General features: G+C 42.2%; 1 protein-coding gene across 1 annotated transcript in view; it reads left to right on the top strand.

The window, feature by feature from the left end:
• Positions 1–22281, top strand: part of mtus2a (microtubule associated tumor suppressor candidate 2a) — a 28299-nt gene that overhangs the window by 4138 nt on the left and 1880 nt on the right. Inside the window, exons 3-12 of the mRNA XM_030101820.1 lie at positions 3536–3793; positions 14219–14383; positions 16863–16961; positions 19101–19288; positions 19383–19508; positions 21007–21073; positions 21439–21653; positions 21748–21853; positions 21941–22014; positions 22149–22247. Of these exons, the coding sequence (XP_029957680.1) occupies positions 3536–3793; positions 14219–14383; positions 16863–16961; positions 19101–19288; positions 19383–19508; positions 21007–21073; positions 21439–21653; positions 21748–21853; positions 21941–22014; positions 22149–22247 (1397 nt within the window). The remainder of the gene's footprint in view (positions 1–3535; positions 3794–14218; positions 14384–16862; positions 16962–19100; positions 19289–19382; positions 19509–21006; positions 21074–21438; positions 21654–21747; positions 21854–21940; positions 22015–22148; positions 22248–22281) is intronic.

The following is a 22281-nucleotide window of genomic DNA, read 5'->3' as shown; positions in this document are numbered from 1 at the left end:
GAATGACAGACAATCAGCCAGCGGTGACTGGATGGACCAGTGATTGTGGGGCAGAGGCACAGTTGACTTGCATTTATATGGATAAAAACAAAACCACAGACACTTCATACAAAACAAATGGGGCACACAGTTGTGACACAATACAACACATAAGACAGTGGAGGTAGCTTTTCGGTGACAGCATGTTTTGGAATTCCAAAATTTGACAAAAACAAAATATACTGTTACATTATGTTTCATCTCCTGAACATGGAACATGCAGTTATGGGGAAAAACAAGAACAAACACTTGGCTTGTGATGAAGGCAGCTCCGGCGTCATTAAAATGCACTCTCTGAGATTAATTTTGTCTGATCTGATTGGATGGCTGTAAGAAAGACTCAAATGGGACTTGCTCTGCTCCACAGCTCTGCCTTCTACCAAAACAAAAAAAATAAATAAGTAAAGGCTTGCTCAAATTTTCTCTTCACACGCAGCAGATTTTTATTACAGATCATTCAGATATCACTCCTGATCACATTTGCGTTGCAGCTCAACCGTCAATGGAATATCGAAGTGTGAAATTTTCTCATCACGCTGCAGGCTGCCGGAAGGCTGTGCCATTTATCGCATCCATACATATTTGATCTGCTCTCCTCCGTCAGTGTGATAGTCCAGGCACAGTGAAAATACAGAGATACATGAACATACAGAGACATGCATGTGTGAATTTATATATATATATATATATATATATATATATATATATATATATATATATATATATATATACACACACACACACACATGGACTGAAAAACTGCACGTACAGAAGTGATCGGCATAATGTTATGATGTGCCAGGCTTTCCTTATCATAATCCCTGTTAATACATATTCAGAGTATCTCCATGCTGCTTGGTCCTCTGGGAACATAAAGCTTTGAAGTGCGAGCCAATTAACGCTGAAGTCATGTCAGTATCTTCCTGCTAGAATCATGCTTGGTGTTACTCACAGCGCACGGATAAACACTTCCTGAAAACCACAGAATGACTGCATGTGTTTAGCACTGGTCAGCATTGTGTGTGCTGATGTTTTTCTTTTGTACAGACGTTATGTCATTTAGGGATGTTCTGTTGGTTTTTCTGCTTTTGCTTTGCCTTCTATTTTCTCACAAATGTAAAGAATGTTGCTTTATTTTCTTTTAAATATCCAAGTCTTTAAATCTACAGCTATAGCACCTTTTTGGAAGGAGAATCTTCTTTACATTCTCCTGTTAGAGCATTACAGTGTGCAGCTCTCGTATAATTGTCACCTTACTGTAATGACTCTGATAATTGCTGTGCTGATTTGAATTTATCTTTTGTTTTGACATTGAGGGTCATCCACTTACGACATTTGTTTTCAATACATGGTAACCTCTGCATGTTGAAGCCCTCACCTCCTGCCCCTTTCCTCACGGCAATGAAGCCCATCCTTTGTTCCGGTAGAGCTGCCGCAGAGATTGCAAGGCACCCGAGTATTACATTTAATAACATGCAATTTAATGCTTTGTGAAGGAAAGGCATGCAGGTTGTCGCACCTCGCTTTGTTCTGTGGTTAAAATTGGTTGGTCACTGCAGAACTTCTTCCAGATGCCTGCCTCAGTGACTTTCCCGGCTTACATAACTCTGAGGTTAGGATGTCCTTGGGCCCACTTGAAGCGTGGCTCGAGGCCAGGTGAACATGAGGCCATCGCAACCATGAAGCACCCTCAAACATGGCCATTAATGAGAGCCACTTCATCAGCTGAAACGTGTTGTTGTGGATGTCTTTCATGAAATAGACGCACTTCAAACTCAAAATCAGGACTCTTGGTTTAAAGGCTCACTGAGACCTTTCTGTTCTGTTCTCCATCCTCTTCTTTCTTTTAAATTTTAGCAGCATGCTTGTGTATTTTCATCTAACAGTATAGCCTACGTCAGTCGTATCAAAGGTAAAGTGTATGTTTATGAGACCTACTCCTTCCTGTCATCTCATAGGGGAGTGCGGGGCGAGTGTGGGAGGAGCAGGATTGAAATGAGGACATTTATCTTTAATGATCTTGACCTTCTCAGTCTAGCAGAGCAACCTCCAGTCTAATAAACAGACTGCGAGGAAGGGATGATAGACGGAGGTGATAAGTGTGAGTCTGAGCACCGCTGATGCTGAAGGGGAGCCACACTGGACATTATTTCTTCTTTTCGCTGGCCTCACTTTTGTGTTCCTCTATGAGCACAGCTTGCATTCTGCCGCTCGAAGTTTTCCTTTTCGTTTTTCTTCCTTTTGTCCCGATGTGGTGCTTTCCTCCATAGTTCGCATTGTAGCAAACAGCTCGCTGTGTCAAATGGAGGGTAAAGGAGGTCTGCCCACCTTATCTCTGCGGTCAGCGGGGGATAATGCTCTCCTTCTGCCCACGACCGAGACCCTGTCGAGCAGGCTGGGGTCGTCAGGATGGGGCTTTTATCCAGGGCCCGAGGATTTACCCATTACCCACTCTAGTGTGTGTGTGTGTGTGTGTGTGTGTGCCTTTGTCGGTCATGCCTGCACATTTCATCTGCTTTGCTATTGGAAACCACAGATTACAGTGAAGGATGATTTCGACCCGTCACATCCTGACAATAGCTGCCACAATTGAGCGATGATTACTTTCATATCCCCACTTTCTCATTTTGATTCCGTTTTTTTTTTTTTTTTTTTTTTTTTTTTTGTGGTCTGTCTCAGAATGTTTTATCTATTTGAAGTCTTTTATTTCAGCCTCATTTGAGGCATTTAACTTCGTTCACTTTAATGTTCTCTGTAATTGTATGTGACCAGGAATCATTGTCATTGTCACATTTTGAATGAGCCTCGTATATCTTGGGCTTCTACATGCTGTGGAAATTGAAGATGCCTCTGAAAGGACAAAAAAAAAAAAAAAAGAGAGAGCATTAAGGTGGTTTGAGAAGTCCTGCCTCAATTAAATGCCATTAAATTTTACACACCTCACCTTTAAAATGTGTAAACTGAAGGTCCAGACCCACAGCTTTAAGAGTTTCTGCATAGCTATTATCATAATAGAGCAATATGACGCCAGGAGGAAGTATTAATAATGCAATCAGACAAACTGGAAACACAGTGTATATGCTACAAAGTTTTGTAACGCGTGTCCTAAACAGTGAGCGTTATATTGAATGTCATTACAGTGTTGGCATTAGATAAACTGCTGGCCGCGGGCCCAGTGTGCGAGCGCGGCCGGAGCCAAACAGCTGTTCCCAGGTTGTTCTGAGCAGCGTTATTTTATTTGTGTTATGGCTCTGGCTGCTACTGTAAGCAGAGAACTTTCTGCTGGATACTGAGAGCATAGTCAATACAGGATGATGAATGATTCACGAGGGATGTAAACATCACAGAGGTGCTGAGCGTTTGGCATGTATCTTGTTTTAATAACCGAAATACACAGAGTCACCCAGCGTTTTAGGGCATATGTATCATTACATGCATGTTGCAGCTCACATCGAAGTAGTGGAACTGATGAAATGCAATTTTTCATGTTTTTCAGACGAAGAGGTTTTCATCAAGCATCCCTCCGCTCCTCAGCCTGCCGCCGTGGCCACCGGCCAGGCTCAGAGTTCGACCTCCAGGTCTCTGCTTCCCAAAGTGAGTCAGTCGGCCCTCCGGGCTCCGGGCTTCAGCTCCAGCCGCCTCCCCGCAGGCCGCCTGGCAGCCTTCGGCTTCGTGAGGAGCTCCAGCGTCTCGTCCGTCTCCTCGGCTCATTCCGCCGACAGCTCGCAGAGCGATCCGTGCAGGACAGCTCACCGTGAGTTCACATCAGTGTTTACCCCAATAGAGGCATGACTTCCCCTATACACTTTTTTTTTTTTTTGCTATTTACAAGGAATTTAGTTCATTTTTAAGCAACCTTTCAAGAGATATCTGTTGTTTTTCTCTTTCAAACATCCATTTTTATGACTGCACTATGGTATACGCACGAATATAAACACTAATGTGCTTTTATCGCCTTCTTTTATGTTTTCCCCTCATGAATATAGTTTGCATAAACAGCCCCCTCCCACATTCATTATGTTACAGTTTGTTTCCACTCTGTCTAAACTCCTCCCCACTCACACAGCCTGTTCTTCACTCGTACACACGTTCCCTGTGATTAACAACTGCCGAGTTTTGCTTTAAAACATCTGGAAACCATAAAGAGATACAGTGTAGTTATATTAGACTGATTGCATACCTCAGAGAATCACCCACCCTAAAAAGGGCACAAAAATCAGCCTTTAGAAAATTGTGCTATTGTTACTGATTGCTTGATGAATTGAATGGTGAAAAATTGTTTTAAAAAAAAGGAAAAGGTGGCTTGAATATTACAAACTACTGTGATGAGTCACAAAACGTCCCAGCCGAGCGGCGCAGCCTGTGACCACTTTCTGCTCTGAAAAGTATGTAGAAATAAGAGAGTGCGCAATGTCAGTCCCTGAACTCATCAGTAATTTAAGAGCCTCCTAACTAGGTCTGCGCTGCGGGTTCTGCCAGCGTTCGCTGAGACACCAGAGGACTCCTCTGCGCCCCGCTTCCGACTGAACCGTACCAAACCGTTTTCATCTCGCTCGTTACAGAGCGGGGAGATGTTCCAGTTGGGATTGCAGAGATAGCTGGGCAGGACGGCCGGGTAGCTGGCAGAATTTTGTGGTAGCTGGCTGCGCGTTGGATGTGACCTACATAGAGAAGGCTTGTTCTTCTTCTCCCAGTTACAGTTGACGTAAGCACCAGCACTCTCACGCACATCAGGCCCCTTGTTATGTCATCTTTCTTCTCCTTGGTTCCCCCTGGTTTTTTTTTTTTTTTTCCACATCATACTTTCTTTGATCTTACTTTTTCTCTCCCATCGGTTAAAAATATATCAAAACTAGCTGGCATTATAGGCGAAGCACAAAGAGAAAAATCCCTTAAGTCCAAAAAGCAGACTGTGAATATCTTTTTATGCCTTTGCCATGATCTTTATGTAATACTTTCTCCATATTTTTGACAAAACCACTTCTGAAGAGAAGTTTTTAGAAGTCTAGTGTGATTGACCCATGTGATCAAGCTCATCTATCAGCAAATCAGTATGAAGGATGGAATGTTTCAGGTTCACAAAATTATGATGGGATAATTTTGCTGTTTAAAAACAGAAAAACTTTTTCTTTAAAAAAAATGTTCACTTGCACAGTTTTAACATTCTTTTTCATATTTGTTCCTGTTTTGGTTGAGTTATATTGAAAGCAGTGGCACCACTTGCCTATTTGTGTTCTTATTTGTTTATTTATTCTAATTAACGTCAACAAAACCTCATCCTTGGCTTATTGCAAAGTACTAAATGTACAGTAGAGTGTGCTGAAGAACTTTCACTGTCTCTTGGGGTTTTTTTAGCTAAAAAAAGACCTTAACCATATCTTTCTCTCACACATATTAATTTGTGCCAAATCTAAATTAAATAATGTAAATTTTCACATCATGAGTCAATCAAATAAGATTTGAAAATGCTATTCCCCTTTACATCTGCTAAATCAAAACAAACTCAACAAAAAGCTAATCTGTTTGTATATTTTCTATTACCCATAATAGCTTGCAAATTTATTCTGTGCCTGTAGTTTGAGACTCCACGTGCAATTTGGCCTCTTTATTGAATATTGCACCTGTACATGCAGGCTTAGCTAAACTTGGGAGCAGCTGCCAACAGAGCAGAGGACTGGAAGTTTTTAAAAGCAGTGCCTGCAGCAGCGAGCTCCTCTGCTGCTGCTGCTGCTGCTGCTCTGAGCGCGGTGGGACCAAAATGGAACCAATGCTGACAGACATGAGAGGCACAGATTACAGGTCTTTGATGTTCTTTTCGGTGTTCGTGTGAGTGCGTGCACGCGTGTGTTACACAGCCACGGAGGCAGGAGGGGAAGCGGGAACATTTTAGGCTCTGCATGGTGCCTGTGACCTTTATCTGTAAGGTATTTGAACTCTTTGCTCTATTTGAACCTTCCACACTAAACTGGGCTTGGCTGTTGATCCTGAGCTGTCTCTCCTGCTGTGTGAACACTTGATGAGATTTAAACTGGTTGTCTGATGTCTTTTTTTATCTAACCTTTCTTAGGGGTAATGCAGGAGTCATGCGAGTTTTTCTTCTCTGGACCTGAGCTGAATTGTCATACATCTACACATCACAACTGAGGATCAACCAGTAGAAGTTGCAGGCATTAGACAAATAATAAAAAAAATAAATAAAATGCTGCAATTAGCTAGGTATTTCTTAACATCTGTATGCTGATACTTACTACATTTCTAAATTGCATGAATCTTAATGTTCCACAGCCCAAGGTATAACACCAGCAAATGTTTTTTGTCATGTGATGCTATGAATCATGGAGTTACCAATGACTGCATAAATGTTAAATAGCAGCAACGACATGTGTAAACAATTCAGTTTCTATTTTCCAAAGACTCTTTCTATGCAGCATCTGTTTTTTTGTTTTTTTTTTGCACATGCTTGCACATGTATACGTGTTTGTGCACGTGTCAGTGAGAATTGTTTGCTTTACCCGATTTTCCTGCCCTGTTCGGGGATCTTCGTCCCCTCACCGTGCTTCAATTTGGATGAAGGATGAGACAGACTGGCAGATGAGTTTCTCACACATCCCTCCCTCACGGATGTCGGGGGAGCTGCAGCAGTCTCAGTACCTGCTTGTGGAGGGAGAAGAAATGCAAAGCTCAGTTGCTTGTTTTCCACATCGATCAGCACACAAAACACACAGATACAAATAGAAGAAATCATTAAGGAGTGGAGCAATAATGTGGAACAGATTGCAAGGCTCTAGTAAAGTGGGTTACAGTTAAATCCCTGGGGTTTCTGCACCCTGCTGTATCAGTGGGTTACGTGTACATGCAGTGTCTTTGTATGTGTGTAAAACAATAAAAGAGAGGGCAAAGAGGTTCAAGTAGGAACAGCTGATCGCAGCGTCTGTTGATTTTTCTTACAGTGGAAACCAGAACCATTAACCTGTTGTTGCCAGAAATAGAATTTTACAATTAAACCTTCTATTTAAAAATTCTGGAGAAGCTTGCATGGCTGAACTCAAGTAGATGCAAATGAGAGCACACGTTTTCACAATGAAACACTCACATGCTACAATAACTAAAGTCACCATCATCCAGTCTGTTTATGGTCCCAATTGATTCTTTTCACCTGATTTTGTATATAAATCCAAATATTTGCGTGATAGTGCAGTATCAAGGGGGTTGTAATGGTATCGATTAGCCATTAATTCAATCCACGCTTTAGCCCAGTCACTCACATCTCATGAGTGGGTGTGTGTGTGTGTGTGTGCGTGTGTGCATTAGAGGGAGTATCCAGGCATCTAATATATCCCGGGGATGTGCAGTTAATTCCACCTTGATTGACATGGCGTTGCACAGAAGCCAGCAGAAGGATATACCGATGAAGCCTTTGCTTTTGTGCCAGACTGACTCCATGATGGAAATTCAATTGCCAAAGCAAACACACCATTATCACCACTATCTGCCTTTTGTCTCGGTGATCAAAGGAGTGAACTGAGAATCATAGGGAAGATGCGGTGATAACAAGCAAATGCAATCAGTCAAAATGAGTAAAAAGGAGTGAAGGTAGAATGGTGGTGGGGGGAGGAGGAGGAATGGGCAGAAAGAGAGGCTTGGTGCTGTCGGTGCATGGAGGAGAGAAGATGCCCTACCCCAGATGCCATGGCTCAGATCTGGTCTGTGACTCATGCTAGCTCACTGTGAACAGATGGTTTCCGTGGTGCATGCGTGCGCACAGTTATGCACAAACGTGCATGCGCACAACCCCAAACACACACTGAAAGGAGAAGCAAATTAGATGGGCCAATTAGATATGGCTGCCATTCTGTAGCCGAGCGGAGAGAAAACCAACATGGCAGAGGCGTATTGAAGCCGCAGAGCTGTGACAGTGGGGACGAGCTCAATGGGCCTGTTCATTAGCTGATAAACTCCCAGCGCATTTCATCTATCTCCCTCTTAATCAAAGTTTATGAGCTTAACTGATGGTCCACACTGACACGAGCAGGTGCATCAAAATCAGATAAACTTGTTTGTGCTCAGACCAGCCTTTCTGGAATATTTTGTGTTTTCCTTTTTTTAAAAAACTCAAGTAGGTTATAGGCTTTAATGTGACAGCCGACTAAAAATCCTTTTACATTTGCAGATGGTGAGTATGAGAATTATATACTGGTGAGCTAAGCTACTTTGTGGGTTATAACACACAGGACCCTACAGCCTTTCACATACGATATCCCAGGGTTAAGATGTGATTTGGAGGATAAAGTGATAGTTCAGTACAGTTCCGATACCTTTGTAGTTGTAATTATTAGAATTAGAAAAATGCAGCATTGACCAAAACAATCCCCTCTACAAGTTTATGCATGTTTGTTTATTTTAGCTTGAATAATTTTACTGAATAAAAATGGAACATAACAATTTCATGCTGAATCCAAGTGAATGGAAATGAATATATTTAAAAGAACTTCAGATGCCTGTGGCTGGAAAACAGTGAAAGCTTTTGAAGACTTAAATTAACATTTATATGTATTCTCTATTCTAAACATCCATTGGCTATGTTTTGTTTTCCAGAGTCTTAAACTAGCTGCCTAATATAATGCCAGGAGCTTTGGTGACTGTGCAATCCGCCGAATAACCTGCTCTCATTGAATTGTCTGATTCCAAAAGACAGGCGCTGGATTTTATTGCAAACAGGATCGTGGTGGAAATTGATATTTAATGACTGTTTTTATAGACAGATCAGTGCACATGAGCTGCAGCGCCTCCGTGTAGTCAGTCTTTGAGTGAGTATAGTGAGTGTTTTATACTCACATGTCAAAGAGCCAAGGACTGTGGATTAGAAATCAGGCAGTGTTGTTATCCTGTTTTCTAATAATTATTTCACATGTCATTTAACATTTTACTCAGACAGATTATTATCAAACATCAATCTTTAAGACCTTGAAATTTCCATTTTGGGCCATTTCAGTAAACAATTATCACTCTTTCTTCTGTTGAATGTATGAGAAGGAAAAAGTCAAGTCAAGCCCTTTTAGCCGGAGTGAAGCTTTAATCTCTTCACATCTGAGTCCTAAGAGACGAAACATGCGCTGAGGCGGTGACTGTCCACTGCGGTGTTATCATCTAATAAAACCTTTCTCTCAGGCCAACCACGCTGCTCCTTCGCAGAACCATTAGCTTTACCATGAGTTTTATGTACGAAGCTTTAACCTTGACTTTCATACATGTCAGGACACACAAATATATGTTTTCATTTCCAGTCAGGCAGTTTTCAGAGAGTTTTCCCGGTGAAGCGGAAGACTATAGTTTCAGGTTTTTAATGGTAATCTTTGTACAAATCTGCACAATCATGTTTTGTATATTTATTGCTATATAGGCTTTGCTATCAAGCGTGCTTGTTGATATTTGGGTCATATTTCACATGGGGATGCTTTCTGTTGCTCATGCTCGGCAGGGCCTTGCATATATTTTATCACATTTTTGGATCTGCTGGCTTGTTTCACGGTACATCTTTGTGGCGAAGAGTGAATAAATGGATGTGATCTTATCTCATCTCTGCACAGTGAGTCAATCTCTGAATATGTTTATCGAAAAGTGACCTGAATATGAACATCTATTTCTGCCAAAAATATGTTTATCATGCAGTATTCAGGCCAACGTCATTCCATCCATCCCCATTCAGGCTTGTTGTTGACAGTGAAAGTCCCTCAACTGAGAAAATGCTCAGGGAGAACATGCAAACTGCATGAAAATGACCCTTCTAACCTGGGATGATCTTGTGCAGCGAGAATGTGAACCACTAAACTACTGTGCAGCAATATTTTAAAGCAGTATCTCAAATTACTAATATACATTTCATTCAAAATCATAATGCAGATGATGTGTGCAGACGGCAGGCAACTCCAACATGAAACGGATCGCAGAGAGAAGCAATCACTTCTGACTGGTGACTGGCAAGATGGAAACATTTTTAAACCAGCTCCAAGCGAACGGCAGGCAGGGACAATTAAAGAGCAGAACAAATTACAGACTCCGATGAATACAATCTTCAATCTCAGTGATATGCACTGTCTTTCACTCTGAAATGCATTGAATGGAGTTGACGTGCGTCTGGGAGAACATGCAGTCCCGTTTCAGAAGATGTAAATTAGAATAGACTTTCCTCTTGATTCATTTAAAATTTAACATCTATCACTGTTAATTTTAGATTGTTGATATTGTAATTAAAGCATTCATGCAAACCATCTTGGATTTTATATTTCAAAATATTCATCTGTTTTGATTTAAGAGGCACCTTAAATTCATCTTTATATGATTTTATTACACGAATATTTGTTAAAACAGAATCTGCATTGGACTTTTTCAGTGCGATACTTAAGATGTTTTTTTCAATGGAATCACTCATTATATTGTCACTTGACTTATTCAGGAAATAAGTTGCCGATCCCAGCTGGACCTCAAATATCCCAGCCAGTCTCTCCCTTCCAGCTGCTTTCCTTTTCTTTTAAGCACAATACACTTTTCAGGATTTCCTCGTTTCCCAGTGGGAGTGGGTTTTGAATCGTCGGAGCTCTTTCTCTCTTTCTCTGTCATGTCAGCACCGCAAGCCGTGCAGCCGGCTCGTTTCCACTGCGCATGTCTGAGTGTGTTTGTGCACCTGGATGCGTGCTGCTTCTGCTGAATACGGCCTGAATGGACTTAAATCAATTCCTCGAGGACAGGAGGAGAGTTCCTTCCAGCAGAATGTGCTGACTGGGCTGAAACACGCAGGAGTTAATGCTGCAGTCAGATTAAACACAGCAAGGTCAGATTTTTGCCTCCGATGCTCGAAACACGCTCAATAATAAAGCTGGTTTAATACCATTTTTGGACCATTGAGGAATCTGTGGGCAAGCACATGTGCTCAAGTGATTCTTGTTGCATGGATTTTTTTTGTTTTCTCTTCAGTGAGGACCAAATGATACAAGTCAGCATTATTCTGCTGGTATTAGCTTTGCTATGAGGTGCAAGCTGCTCCAATAAAAATGGCCCCCCACTGAGCTGGAAAAACCTGCTGTCTTTTGTTCAGCTGCTTTGTCTCATCTTCACGGTCCCCTTTTAATAACTTTGGTGTCATTTTTTCATCTGTCTTCATAATATGGACGGCTTGTCTCTGGATTCAGTGCAGCACCATCCATTTATTCCTCTGCAGCTCATCCTTTTGTTTTCTTGCTCCTCGTCTATAGCAGCCAGCCTCTTCCTTCCTTCCTTCCTTCTTGTGCTACTATCCATCACTGGCTGGCACTTTGCCAATCATTGATGCATATCAGCCAGCTTTTTTTTTTTTTTTTTTTACTGATAATGAAATACATCCCTTTTGCTCGCTTTCTATATGCTGATGAATCACAGTCTTACCATTCAGAGTGCTCCTCAGCTTTGCCGTTCTGAAAGCCTAACATCCGTATTGACTCTCCTCCTCTCTGCTGTGGGAATTTGCCTGAACGCCGTTGACCTTTTATAAATGAGTCTATTTCTGTTCATTAACCAGCTAGTTCAGCTGCTCCAACTACAAATAGCAGAGCGCCACTCACAACATTTTTAGGTTCAACATCTTTAATGAACTTCATTTTGTATTTGTAAATGCAGAGCCACACTTAAGGAGTAAACCATGGAAAGATGGCACATACAGTATCAGATGGTGACCGTGGTGCTGTGGTTTTTCCAGAATTTGTCAGGCCTTAATACTTTCTCGGTCTTTATCTGGCTCAGGAGGAGGACATACTGAGAGCAGCCTCACGAAGCAACTCCCGAGGAGCTCTGGCAACAGCATGAAGCAACAGTCAGTAACAGTCCTGGAATGAAAATGCTGTTTTGGACTACTTTTCATTTAACCTTTGTGTCTCACATTGAGAAAATGTTTAGCTTGACTTTCTGGGTGTCTTTTTTTTTTTTTTTTCAGCACAACCTCACTTATGTGGTTCTACAAGTATTTATTATTTTTGACAAACAGTATGTAACAAAATTTTAAGAATTTCGATGTGATTTCCCACATTCTGGTTGATTTTAAATGATGAAAAATGTTTTTGACTGATCCTTTTGTTGTCCAAACTGAGTCGAGCACGCCGCACATGGTAGGAGCTCTGAGTAAATTTTTTGGGCGACCATGTGTTCGATATATACTTTCCAGTAGGACATGACACTCACTCGCAAAATGTGACTGGCGGCCGCCTGTTTCGACCGCTGATAACATTAATAAACAGGGAATGGAAACTCACCAAAGCTGCTCTTTATCCATGAGCTCTCCATTTTGAGTTAGAAAAATTAATCCAATGTTCAGATCAGATCTTCATCTTCGTTAATTCCACTCGTGCAAACATTGCGCAGTCTCCAAAAGCGCAAAAAAAGACAACAGTTAAGAAACAATGTGCCAACAATATTCATCCTAGTTTGGTTTTTAATTGGCTTATCAGCACAATTCAGATACCAGCTAAAGCTTAGAATCTGCGCCTTCGAAATTTACTGGAACAGAGACTGTCCCTGCGTGGCAGCGTGCAACGAGTGTCTACAGCGCACAGGTTATAAATGCAGTTTTTAGTCTTTGCTCACAAACGTGAACAGCAATTGAAGAGGTCATGTTGCAAACAAACAAAAATTTTGTGCATTTAAACGCACAAAATGCTCAAACAACATTTTATTAACTATTTTATTCACTTACTTGGGCTACGCTGGAATCGCTGGCTGTCCTCTGCCTCAGACATGGGGTTAGACTGATCCTGTTGATTCAGGATATTACAACAATCACAGGAGACTCTTTAAATCCTGTCCATCACCTGTTTGACCTTCTTCCCTCTGGACGACACCTCAGCTCAGTCAAATCCCACAGCAGCAGACTCACGGCCGGCTTCTTCCCCCTGGGCCATGCAGACTGCAAATATAAAACGATCATTAACATCACAGCACCACCCCCTTATTCTGTTCTGTTCCATTCTGTTCCTTGCTATTCTATTGCATTCTATTGGTTTCTTTTGCTGGTGTTGTTTCACTCAACATAACCAAAGAAAAGTCTAAGCTTTTTGTTGTTGCACTGTGTAGGAAGGGTTTATAAATGCAGGTAATACATACATGTTCCCATTTCAGTGTTTTGATGTTTTAGAGTTAGTAGCTATACCAGTTGTAATACTGAATTCTGTGATAGGTCTCTCGTATCATGGCTTCTTGCCATTACATAAGCAGGGATTTGTTTTGCAGTTGTCAGTTTGAGTGTGTTTATCTAAGTTCATATATCCACTTTTATGCCCAAGAATTTTTTTTTTCCTAACCAAAATAATCCACATTCATGGCTCAGCTTCTCCTCTTTATAGATGAGGCTCCCTGCAGTAAATTAAAATAATCCCCTGTGCCTGAGGGGTTTGGCACAACATAAAATAATGCAGACCAAAACAAATATATTTATTTATTTATTTATTTATTTATTTATTTATTTATTTATTTATTTATTTATTTATTTATTGTCTTCATTCTCAAAAGAGACATGAGGAAGTACAAGTCAAACTCGCGTCTTAATCACCAGCTCACAGCTTTCGTTCAGAAGGCTCATCCTCGTTTGTGACACAGAGGAGGTGTAGAGGTGCAGGTAATCCATTATGTCGTTATTGATCAGAGACGGCGCGGTGAGCAGGATGTGAGCGAGTGTGTACTCACAAGTGGGCAAACGATCCACTTGTCTTTTGAGGGATTATAGCTGCAATAAAGGTTTAGGGTGAACAATCTTCTTCGGTGTTTCCCGCTGCAAACACATTAGAGTGAATGTGGATCTGCTTCTGTGTGTGTTTGTATGTGTGTGAGTGTGTGTTTGTGTGCGTTTTGTGCAATAAGTGTGATGATTCAAGTGAGGAAAAAAAAGATTGAGAGTTTGACCCAGAGGTTAGAAACCATTTCTCACACCAGTGAGTCTAGATTTGGCCGCAGCACATCCCTATCAGACGGAAAGGGGGAGAAAAAATCAGTAAAAGATTGGCTGCAAAAAGAAGAGATGGTGATGTAGATATGTTTGAGATGAAATCTCGGCTGGTTACCTGACTGCAAGCATAGAGATGAAAAAAAAGAAAAACAGAACTGTTTGGAAATAAAAGCTCAACTCTTTTTTTCATTTTTTCCTTTTTATTTCCTCCTCTAGGCCTGAGTGTGAGTGAAGAGCCTCCTCTTCACAGAGTGACCACCAGCACCGCGCCGGCAGATCACCAGAGAGTGGCACCATGTCGCAGCAGCAGCCTGCAGCCGCCGTCCACCCCGGCCCTGCCCCGGCGCTACCTGCCGCCCCAGCCGAGGAGCTCCCCCGGAGGTCAGCAGAAGACGGCCTCGAACAGAGCCCGTTGTCTTCAAACAGCAGCTACAAAAAAAGAATTCTCTCTCATTTGGCTGTGCATATTTTCTACACTGTCAAATTTAAGTCACTGCTGGGAAAAAAAAACAAAAAGAAAAATCCACCCCAAATCCTAGTGTCGTGTACACAAGAACAAAATAATTCCCATACAAATCTGGTCCCTGTACATATGAGTAGAAAGGATTTATCCAACAGAAACAGATTGTGGACAGTTGCTACATGCTGTTTTCACATATGTGAGCGCCCAAGACAAACACCGTGCGCAGTGTAAAACATATCAACACAGAGAACATTCTGATAGAAGACACTCTGCACATTTTGCCTTCCTTATTAGCTTCATAAGCTAACTGAGCACACGATCCCGCTCTCAGGGGTTGTTGAAAGTAATTTTTAGAATTGCTGAAAGGCACTAACTCAACACTTGAGCACTTGACTTCATTTAGTAAATCACTTAGAGAATATGCCAAGCTGCATTATGGGTACAGAGGGCTGAAAGTGACTTTTAAGTGTCTGCTTCAGTCATTTTATTGTAGTGTACCTCTCCCAGCTCATGAAGGCAGCACCCCATGGATAAGTGCAGGAGAATGCACCAAACGTTTTGTTTCCCACGTGTTAATTAATGCTGATGGTTTTCTCGGGTCACACCTGATATATTTCATGCTAATATCACAAGCATACCAGTGGCGGTGCAAATCACAGGCCGTTATATTTTCACACAATGATTTAATATCAGTTTCTCTGTAGTATCACACCAACATCAATCAGATGATGCCGTTGTCAGTGCAGCTGCAAAAAGGATTCTCATCTCGTTGTGTATCGTGGATGCAGACAGTGTCATAGCATGTTGAACATTTGTGTAAGTGTGTGTGCCCTGAGGTGATTTTGAATCTGAGCTATCAATAATTATTGAAGAGCTTGTCTGTCAAACTATAGGTCCTGCACAACCTTTTGCATCTCATCTCGTGTTTTTCTTTTCTTTCTTTCTTTCTTTTTTTTTTATTTAAGTTAATTTTTGCAATTGAACATTTAAGTATTGGATCCTAAATTCTAAACCCTACAGAGATTCTTGCTCTGGTTTCCAGAAACAGAGCAGGTGAAGCCTTCAAAAGGAAGGCAGGATAGTGTTCTGTACCGAACGTCGACTACGATCCAGACTGAGACTCCGCTTGCCGTGCAGCGAGGCAGTATGGCCGTGTGTGCGAGGAGGTGTCAGTGGAAAATGCAGCAGGCAAAATTAATCAGCTGCACAAGGGATGGCAGCATGAGCTGGCCGTTTGATTTTCCACACGTCAATAGCTCATGCATCATTTAACAGTCTCTCTGGGGCGACCCAGTGGAGCAGTGGTTAGTTAGCTGCCGGGCGGCGTGGAGTTTGCATGTTCTCCTTGTCTGGGTGAGGTTTTTCTGGCTTCTTCCCACAGTCTTGGGTGTTTTTGCCTGCCTCTTTGCATTAGCCCTGCAGTAGACTGGCGACCTGTCCAGAGTGTACCTTTCCTTCCCACCTGCGACCTCAGTCTGAATGAAGCAGGGATGGAAGACGGACGGATGTCCCACTGGGTGTTAGAGCCTGTACACTGGAGTATTGTGGCAGTGGGGTGGTAATAAGTCACTGAGAGCCACATTTGCATGGATGCACCAAGTGAACACACAGCGAAAACACACACGCACACAGTGTCTCTGCAGACCTGAAGGATCTCTCTAGGGTTATATGGGGATTTGTTCAGGATCAGAGGCTTCTTTCCCATAATAGGACTAATTAGCTTCTTTTCGAGGCCTCTCTCCCCCTCCGCTCTCTGCTCCACTCCAGACTCCTTGCTAACCTCATATTTTCCTGTGCACAACACCTTTTTTTTTCCTTTCCCCTCTCCATCTTTTGTCATTTTTTTTTTAGTTTATGCATAACACATCTTAATTGTTTCAAATCCAGTTACTTGCCGCACACCCACTCTCTTACCCAACTCCGCAACAGATTGAAACACAAGAGAAAATGTGCGAGAAGCGAGGAACAACATTAATAAAATATTCTGGGCTCCTGATTGTTGCATGTCTTGACTACAAAGTGCGCCATGACACAAAGAGCGAGGAGGTGATGGGCACATCTCACCCGGTGCGCTCTGCCTCTCTTTGACCCGCAGTCCTGGGGGACATAGTTATACTCCCCAGCAGGAGGGGAGATAGCTGGAGATGAAAGCAGAAGCGCAACAGAAAGATTGAAAAAGTTAGGAAAAGAGAAAAATCAGCAATGAACTGGAAGGAAAGAGAGAGAGAGAGAGAGAGGGAATGATGGTTACTTTGATGCTTCGAGTCTACATGTGGTGGAGTTTCTCTATCATAATGAATCTACCAAATGTTACTTTAATATTTGTTTTTTTTTTTTTTTAAAGCTGATCGTTCTCCCATCTCAGTTGTGGTTTCTCTGGTTTCTGTCTCCTCACAGTCGGCAGAAAGGAGTTTCAGAAGAGTTCAGAGGTCACACGTTCCCTCCCATCCTCACCGAAGAGGCTGGCAGTCGTTCCTCCTAAACCTCAGTCCCCGGGTAAGTCTGTTTTTTTTTTTTCCCATCATGACTTGAACACACACCAATCAGCCATAACAATATGAACACTGACATTTGAGGTGAATCACACAGGTTAATAATGTTTTCAGTGAATTTGACAAGAAGATGAAACAAAGGGACGTTGTAATAGTTTATGTTTGTTGTTGATCTGTGAAACCTTGGGATGCGTATTCCCAGCATGATTTATGCTTTTAAGTTTTTGGAATCCATGATTCTATCAAGCCTCCTCTGTAAGCTTCGCTAAAATGAAAGCATCAGCTCAACGTCTTGGCCCCAGAACACCGAAATAGATCAGGATTTTCTCCTGGAACAGATAATTCCTCCGGTCAGAACATGAAGGGCATCACTCACTGAGTCACTGAAAGTCTTTCTCACAATCGCACCCGCTGTGTGTTTAATTTCCTTGCGATGGTCGAGCAGCTTTCCCGTGCTTCTGCAGATCTCCTCAGGCCTCAGTCTCCTCACAGAACCTCTGCTGTCTTACATTTGTTCATCCTAGATCTTATCTTCTCCCACACAGTTAAAAAAAAAAAATCTATTCACCGCAATTCTCTGTGATTTAGCACTTTCTTTTGTTTACTAAGACTGGAAAATACGGAGAGTGCTGCTCTGCACCAGCGAAATAGCGCTGCTTTGTAACGAGACTGACATCCACCTCATGAATACCTCAGCCTGAGTACCTTTAATGACACACACTTAAGGTTTATACCAGTCTGCCATCGCCTTCCCCCTTGTTTCTTGCATCGTTATTCGTCATTCCCTCAAGCCCTGTGCTATCATCTGCATGCTGCCTTCACACTCGCCCGTTTAAGCTCATTTGGTATTCACTATCCTCTCTCTAACCTTTCAAGTAGAACCTACAGATGTCTTGTTATGTGAGGGCATCGTTGCGTGTGTGTGTGTGTGTGTGTGTGTGTGTGTGTGTGTGTGCCTGAAAAAAGATGTTATTTACCAGAAGTAAGGAATGGGAAATCCTTATTTGGCTTTGTTAGTGTGTTGATTTTATACATTTAGCTGTTAAATTACTTCTTATGTTGCTTTTATAAATCATTTATTGTCTGTTTTTCACCCCCCATACACACACACACACACACACACACACACACACACACACACGCGCGCGTCCTCTACCTGCCCCTTAGTGAATTCATTGCCGCTCAACACTTCTCTGTTTTCCTCCGGAGCACTCCCCTCATTTTATCCCCCTTTTCACCCCCAACCTCCATCTAACTGATTCTTCACTCATTACCTGGGACCCTGCACCCCAAGCCCAGCCTCACGTTGCCATGGAGACCGCTCTCTTATGCTTCAATAGGCCTGAATGATGTGTCTGGCAGGTGATTTAAAACTGCAGAGGTTTCATTTGGTGTGTGTGTGTGTGTGGTTTTTTTAAGCAAATAGGCCAATTTGTCAGCATATGTGAATTTTAAGGGAAATTCGTGACTTTAGTTGCTCTGTGGTGCGGGTTCCTGGTCTGGTAGACAGTGTGGTTGCATTATACGACATGGTGACTCACGCCGAGGTTAATCGGCTTGCCTGTGTGTCAATGACAAGTTAATGGTTGTTGCCCCTGGAAGGAAAAATGGCTTGTTCTTGATTGTCTGTCCTTTGAATTGCCTTCATTACCAGTGGATGAAGCTGTTACTGTAATACAGCACAATGTTTTCACATGCACGCACCGAAAATAATACAAGCACATACTGCAGCAGTGTCCGCAGACGATTATCGATTGAGCCCAATCATTATTTGATAACAATCTCATGCGTCAGTGTGGATGGCCCCATCATGAGGAACACCAGCTTAAGCACAGACCCGGGGCTTCCTCTGCAGAAGAGATTCAATTAACCTAAAGTCATTTGTCATGTGAAGACAGTCATTAGCAATAGATCAGGTCGGATCTTCCTCTGATTTAAACCTCATCAGTTGCGTTATTAGATCTAGATATATCCCAGAATGAGCACATCACTAATTAATGACATGTGTGAGACAGCCTATGATACTAATGTCATTTAAACATTTTGGGTCTTTGTGTATGGTTTTTTTTTTTTTTCCTTTAACAGTCTTCAGTATCATTTCAGATATTTGTTGTTGATGTTTTTTTTATTTCTAAATCTGCAGTCCAGTCTGGACAGCGGCCGGCAGCAGCGGTGCGGGGGTCGGTTCCCTCGGGCTCGCCTCGCCGGGTGGCCCCTCTGAGGATGCAGCAAGAACAACAGGAGAACCTGCAAAGAGAGAAAGAGGAGGCCCAGGAGAAAGAGAGAGAGAGGCAAGCAGAGGAGAGGGAGAAGCAGGAGCAAAAGGAGGAGGTGAGTTATTGAAAAGAAGGAGAGAAAAAAACTGCAGCGCCACTCGGAGCGCGCGCTGTTATGCTCCATTCTGTTTCATTATTTGTCACTTTAGGTTCAGCGGCTTCAGGGACGCTGCGAACAGCAGGAGAGGCAGCTAAAAGCTCTGAGGGATGAACTGAGGAAGACTTCCCTCGGCCTGGAAGCTTTCATCATCACCACTCAGCATTACTGCCTTAAGGTAGAGCAAGCTGGAAAAAACACGGTGCAGAAACAGTGTCATAAATGCAACGGTATGCAAATGTACAAGACTGCAATCCATATTTCAACCAACCAAGGTTTTGTGTGACTCATAATAACAAAAGAAAAAAAAAAAAAAAGATGATTGACAATGAGAAGAATCATTGCACCCATGTACATTTACAGCACCGAGCCTGGAGCTCTGCGTCTCCAGCCTGAGCTTGTTTCACGACACAGACTGACGGCAGGCACACATACAGTATTCAACACCTGGATTCACAGCATTGTCACTGAGCAGCGGCATGATGAGCACGAGTAATTGTGACTGTGGAAAAGGTAGACTGGAGTTCAGTGTGTCACGAAGCTGGTTTCATCCAGTTCGCTGTCTGATAGAATGATTCAGCCTCTGAGGTGCTGTAGCGATAATACCGCTGCCAGACTGCCGAGGGACTGTCTGGCTTCTTTACGGTCACTGTCTGAGAGCTGCGGCCCACAGTGCAGATATAAGACCCAGGACTGATGTCAGTGGAGGCCCAAGTTGGGTTTGGTGGTGCTCCCTCTGCTGGATTCTACTAGTTACAACAACCACTATTCATAAACGTGAAGAGGTACAGAAATACTACTACTTCTCTTAAATATTGAAATTGAATGATATCAGCTCAAAACAAACTTCCAAATTTGTCCAAAAACAAAATTATAGAATAGTCAAAGGTAATATATAAAAAAAAAAAATCACAGTTAAAGTTCATAAAAACAGAACGAATCTTTTTGGCTGTTGTGGTCAGCACTCTTCTGTCACCACTATCCTGGTTTGAGGGCCTTTCTGTGCAGAGTTTGCAGAATCCCCCCCGCCTGTGTTCTCTGCTCTGGCTAAAAATGTATTTGTGGCCAAATTAGTGACTCGAAAAATGTGTGTGTGACTGTAATATGTCTCTGTGTTTGCTCTGGAAAACACTATCAACCTGTTCAAGGTGTACGATGCCATAAAAGTGACTGGCTGCAGTGCTTTATGACTCTCAGTCAGTGGTGGTCCAGCATACAGTTGGATTGGATTTACATTCACTCATGTCCATTAACAATACATTTGTTTTTTACTGGCTTCTGCATGTCTGAGCACTTGTACACTGTAAGCTGTAATGGAAATAACTGCATCATTGATAAATAGTTTGAATCCATTCAAATGCAAACTTATTCAACATACTGTACAGTGTTAGTTTGCTTTGCATGTATGAAAATAGCAGGAAACTTAATTTAGATTTGTTCCAATGTGTTAGAAGACCAGTGGCCACTGAGCAAAACCAGTGTCCAGAGTAGGAGAAAAAACTTCCCTGTAGCCTAAAGCAGCATTTTATGATAGTTTAATTGGATCATTTGGCATCAGCGGCTGTTACACCCTTTAAATCCAGAAAAGAATGAATTGTTTAGAGGATGTTTTGATCATCTGCTTTGGCAAGAATATTTTTTAATTTAATTTTTTTTTTTTTTTTTTTCATTTTTAGAATAAAACTACAGAGGAAAATCAAAGAAAACTGACCTTGGAAATACAAAAGATACAAGAAGAGATGGGTGAGTAAGATCTTTTTTTTTTAACTTAATTCCTTCATTGGTTCGTTCATTTATTTTTAGTAAATTAACTAACATCTTCCTGTAAGCTTTTACAGTATGACCGTTAAACCATCATATCTTTGTCCAAGTTCCCTCGATTCTGAATGTGTTTCAGTTGAAAGAAGTTGATTTAGTGTGTTCTCACGAAGATCATTTACAGTATTATTAACAAAAATATGAAAGGAAAACCGTCGGTCACTGGTGGTTCACTGATTAAAATCCAGAACATGACAGCGGTCTGTGCAGTCATGATATGTCAGCACAGGAGAATACAAGGGTATTCTGCAAAGCGGAACATCCTTTAATCCGATGTATTTTATGGACAGCATCAAACTCGGTTCATTGGGAGAGGCTCCAGCGGGAAAAAACCGCCCTGGAGATGGCGTTTGAGCGGGAACTGCAGGAGCTGCAGCTGCAGCAGGAGGCCGAGCTGGCCGCCGTGGAGGAAGGCCTCAGGAAGTGCCACTCGGCCGAGACAGAGCACCTCAAGGCGGAGCATCGCTCGGAGATGGAGGAGATCAGAGCACAGCAGCAGGAGCAGGTGCGAGCAGTGCATCCTGGGATAAAATCACATCTGTTTGCTATACAACTTGACTGTGCTTTTTTTTTTTTTTTTGTCTGCATGGACGTGTCAGATTGAAGAGATGACAGTCAGCCATCGGGCGGCCATTCAGGAGCTCAGAGACATGCATAACATCACCATGGCAACGCTGCATGAGGAGCACGCCCGCACCATGAGAGGTAAGAATTCAGAGCTCGTACTCGCTCTCAAAATTATTGAATTCCTCCAAGCAGTAACATTTTTTTGTGCCCTTGGGTCTGTTTCAGATTTAAGAAAGGCTCATGAACAGCAGAAGATTCTTCTCGAGGAGGATTTTGACAAACTCAGACTTTCTCTACAGGTATGACTCCATAAAAATCTCTATTTTTTGGTTTGTAAATACAAATCTGTGATGCATTGCTTTAAATTCAGATTTTGTGTGTGTGTGTGTGTGTGTGTGTGTGTGTGTGTGTGTGTGTGTGTGTTCTCATTCAGGACCAAGTGGACACTCTCACGTTTCAAAATCAAAGTCTGAGAGACAAAGCTAAACGCTTTGAGGAGGCTTTGAGGAGGAGCACAGATGAACAGATAGTTGTGAGTAAATGATGCGAAGGCTTGAACATACAGA

Source organism: Salarias fasciatus, chromosome 10, assembly GCF_902148845.1.
Source record: "Salarias fasciatus chromosome 10, fSalaFa1.1, whole genome shotgun sequence".
NCBI classification, from domain to species: Eukaryota; Metazoa; Chordata; class Actinopteri; order Blenniiformes; family Blenniidae; genus Salarias; species Salarias fasciatus.
The sequence above is the reverse complement of the archived record's forward strand: the minus strand, read 5'-3'. Positions and strand labels throughout refer to the sequence as shown.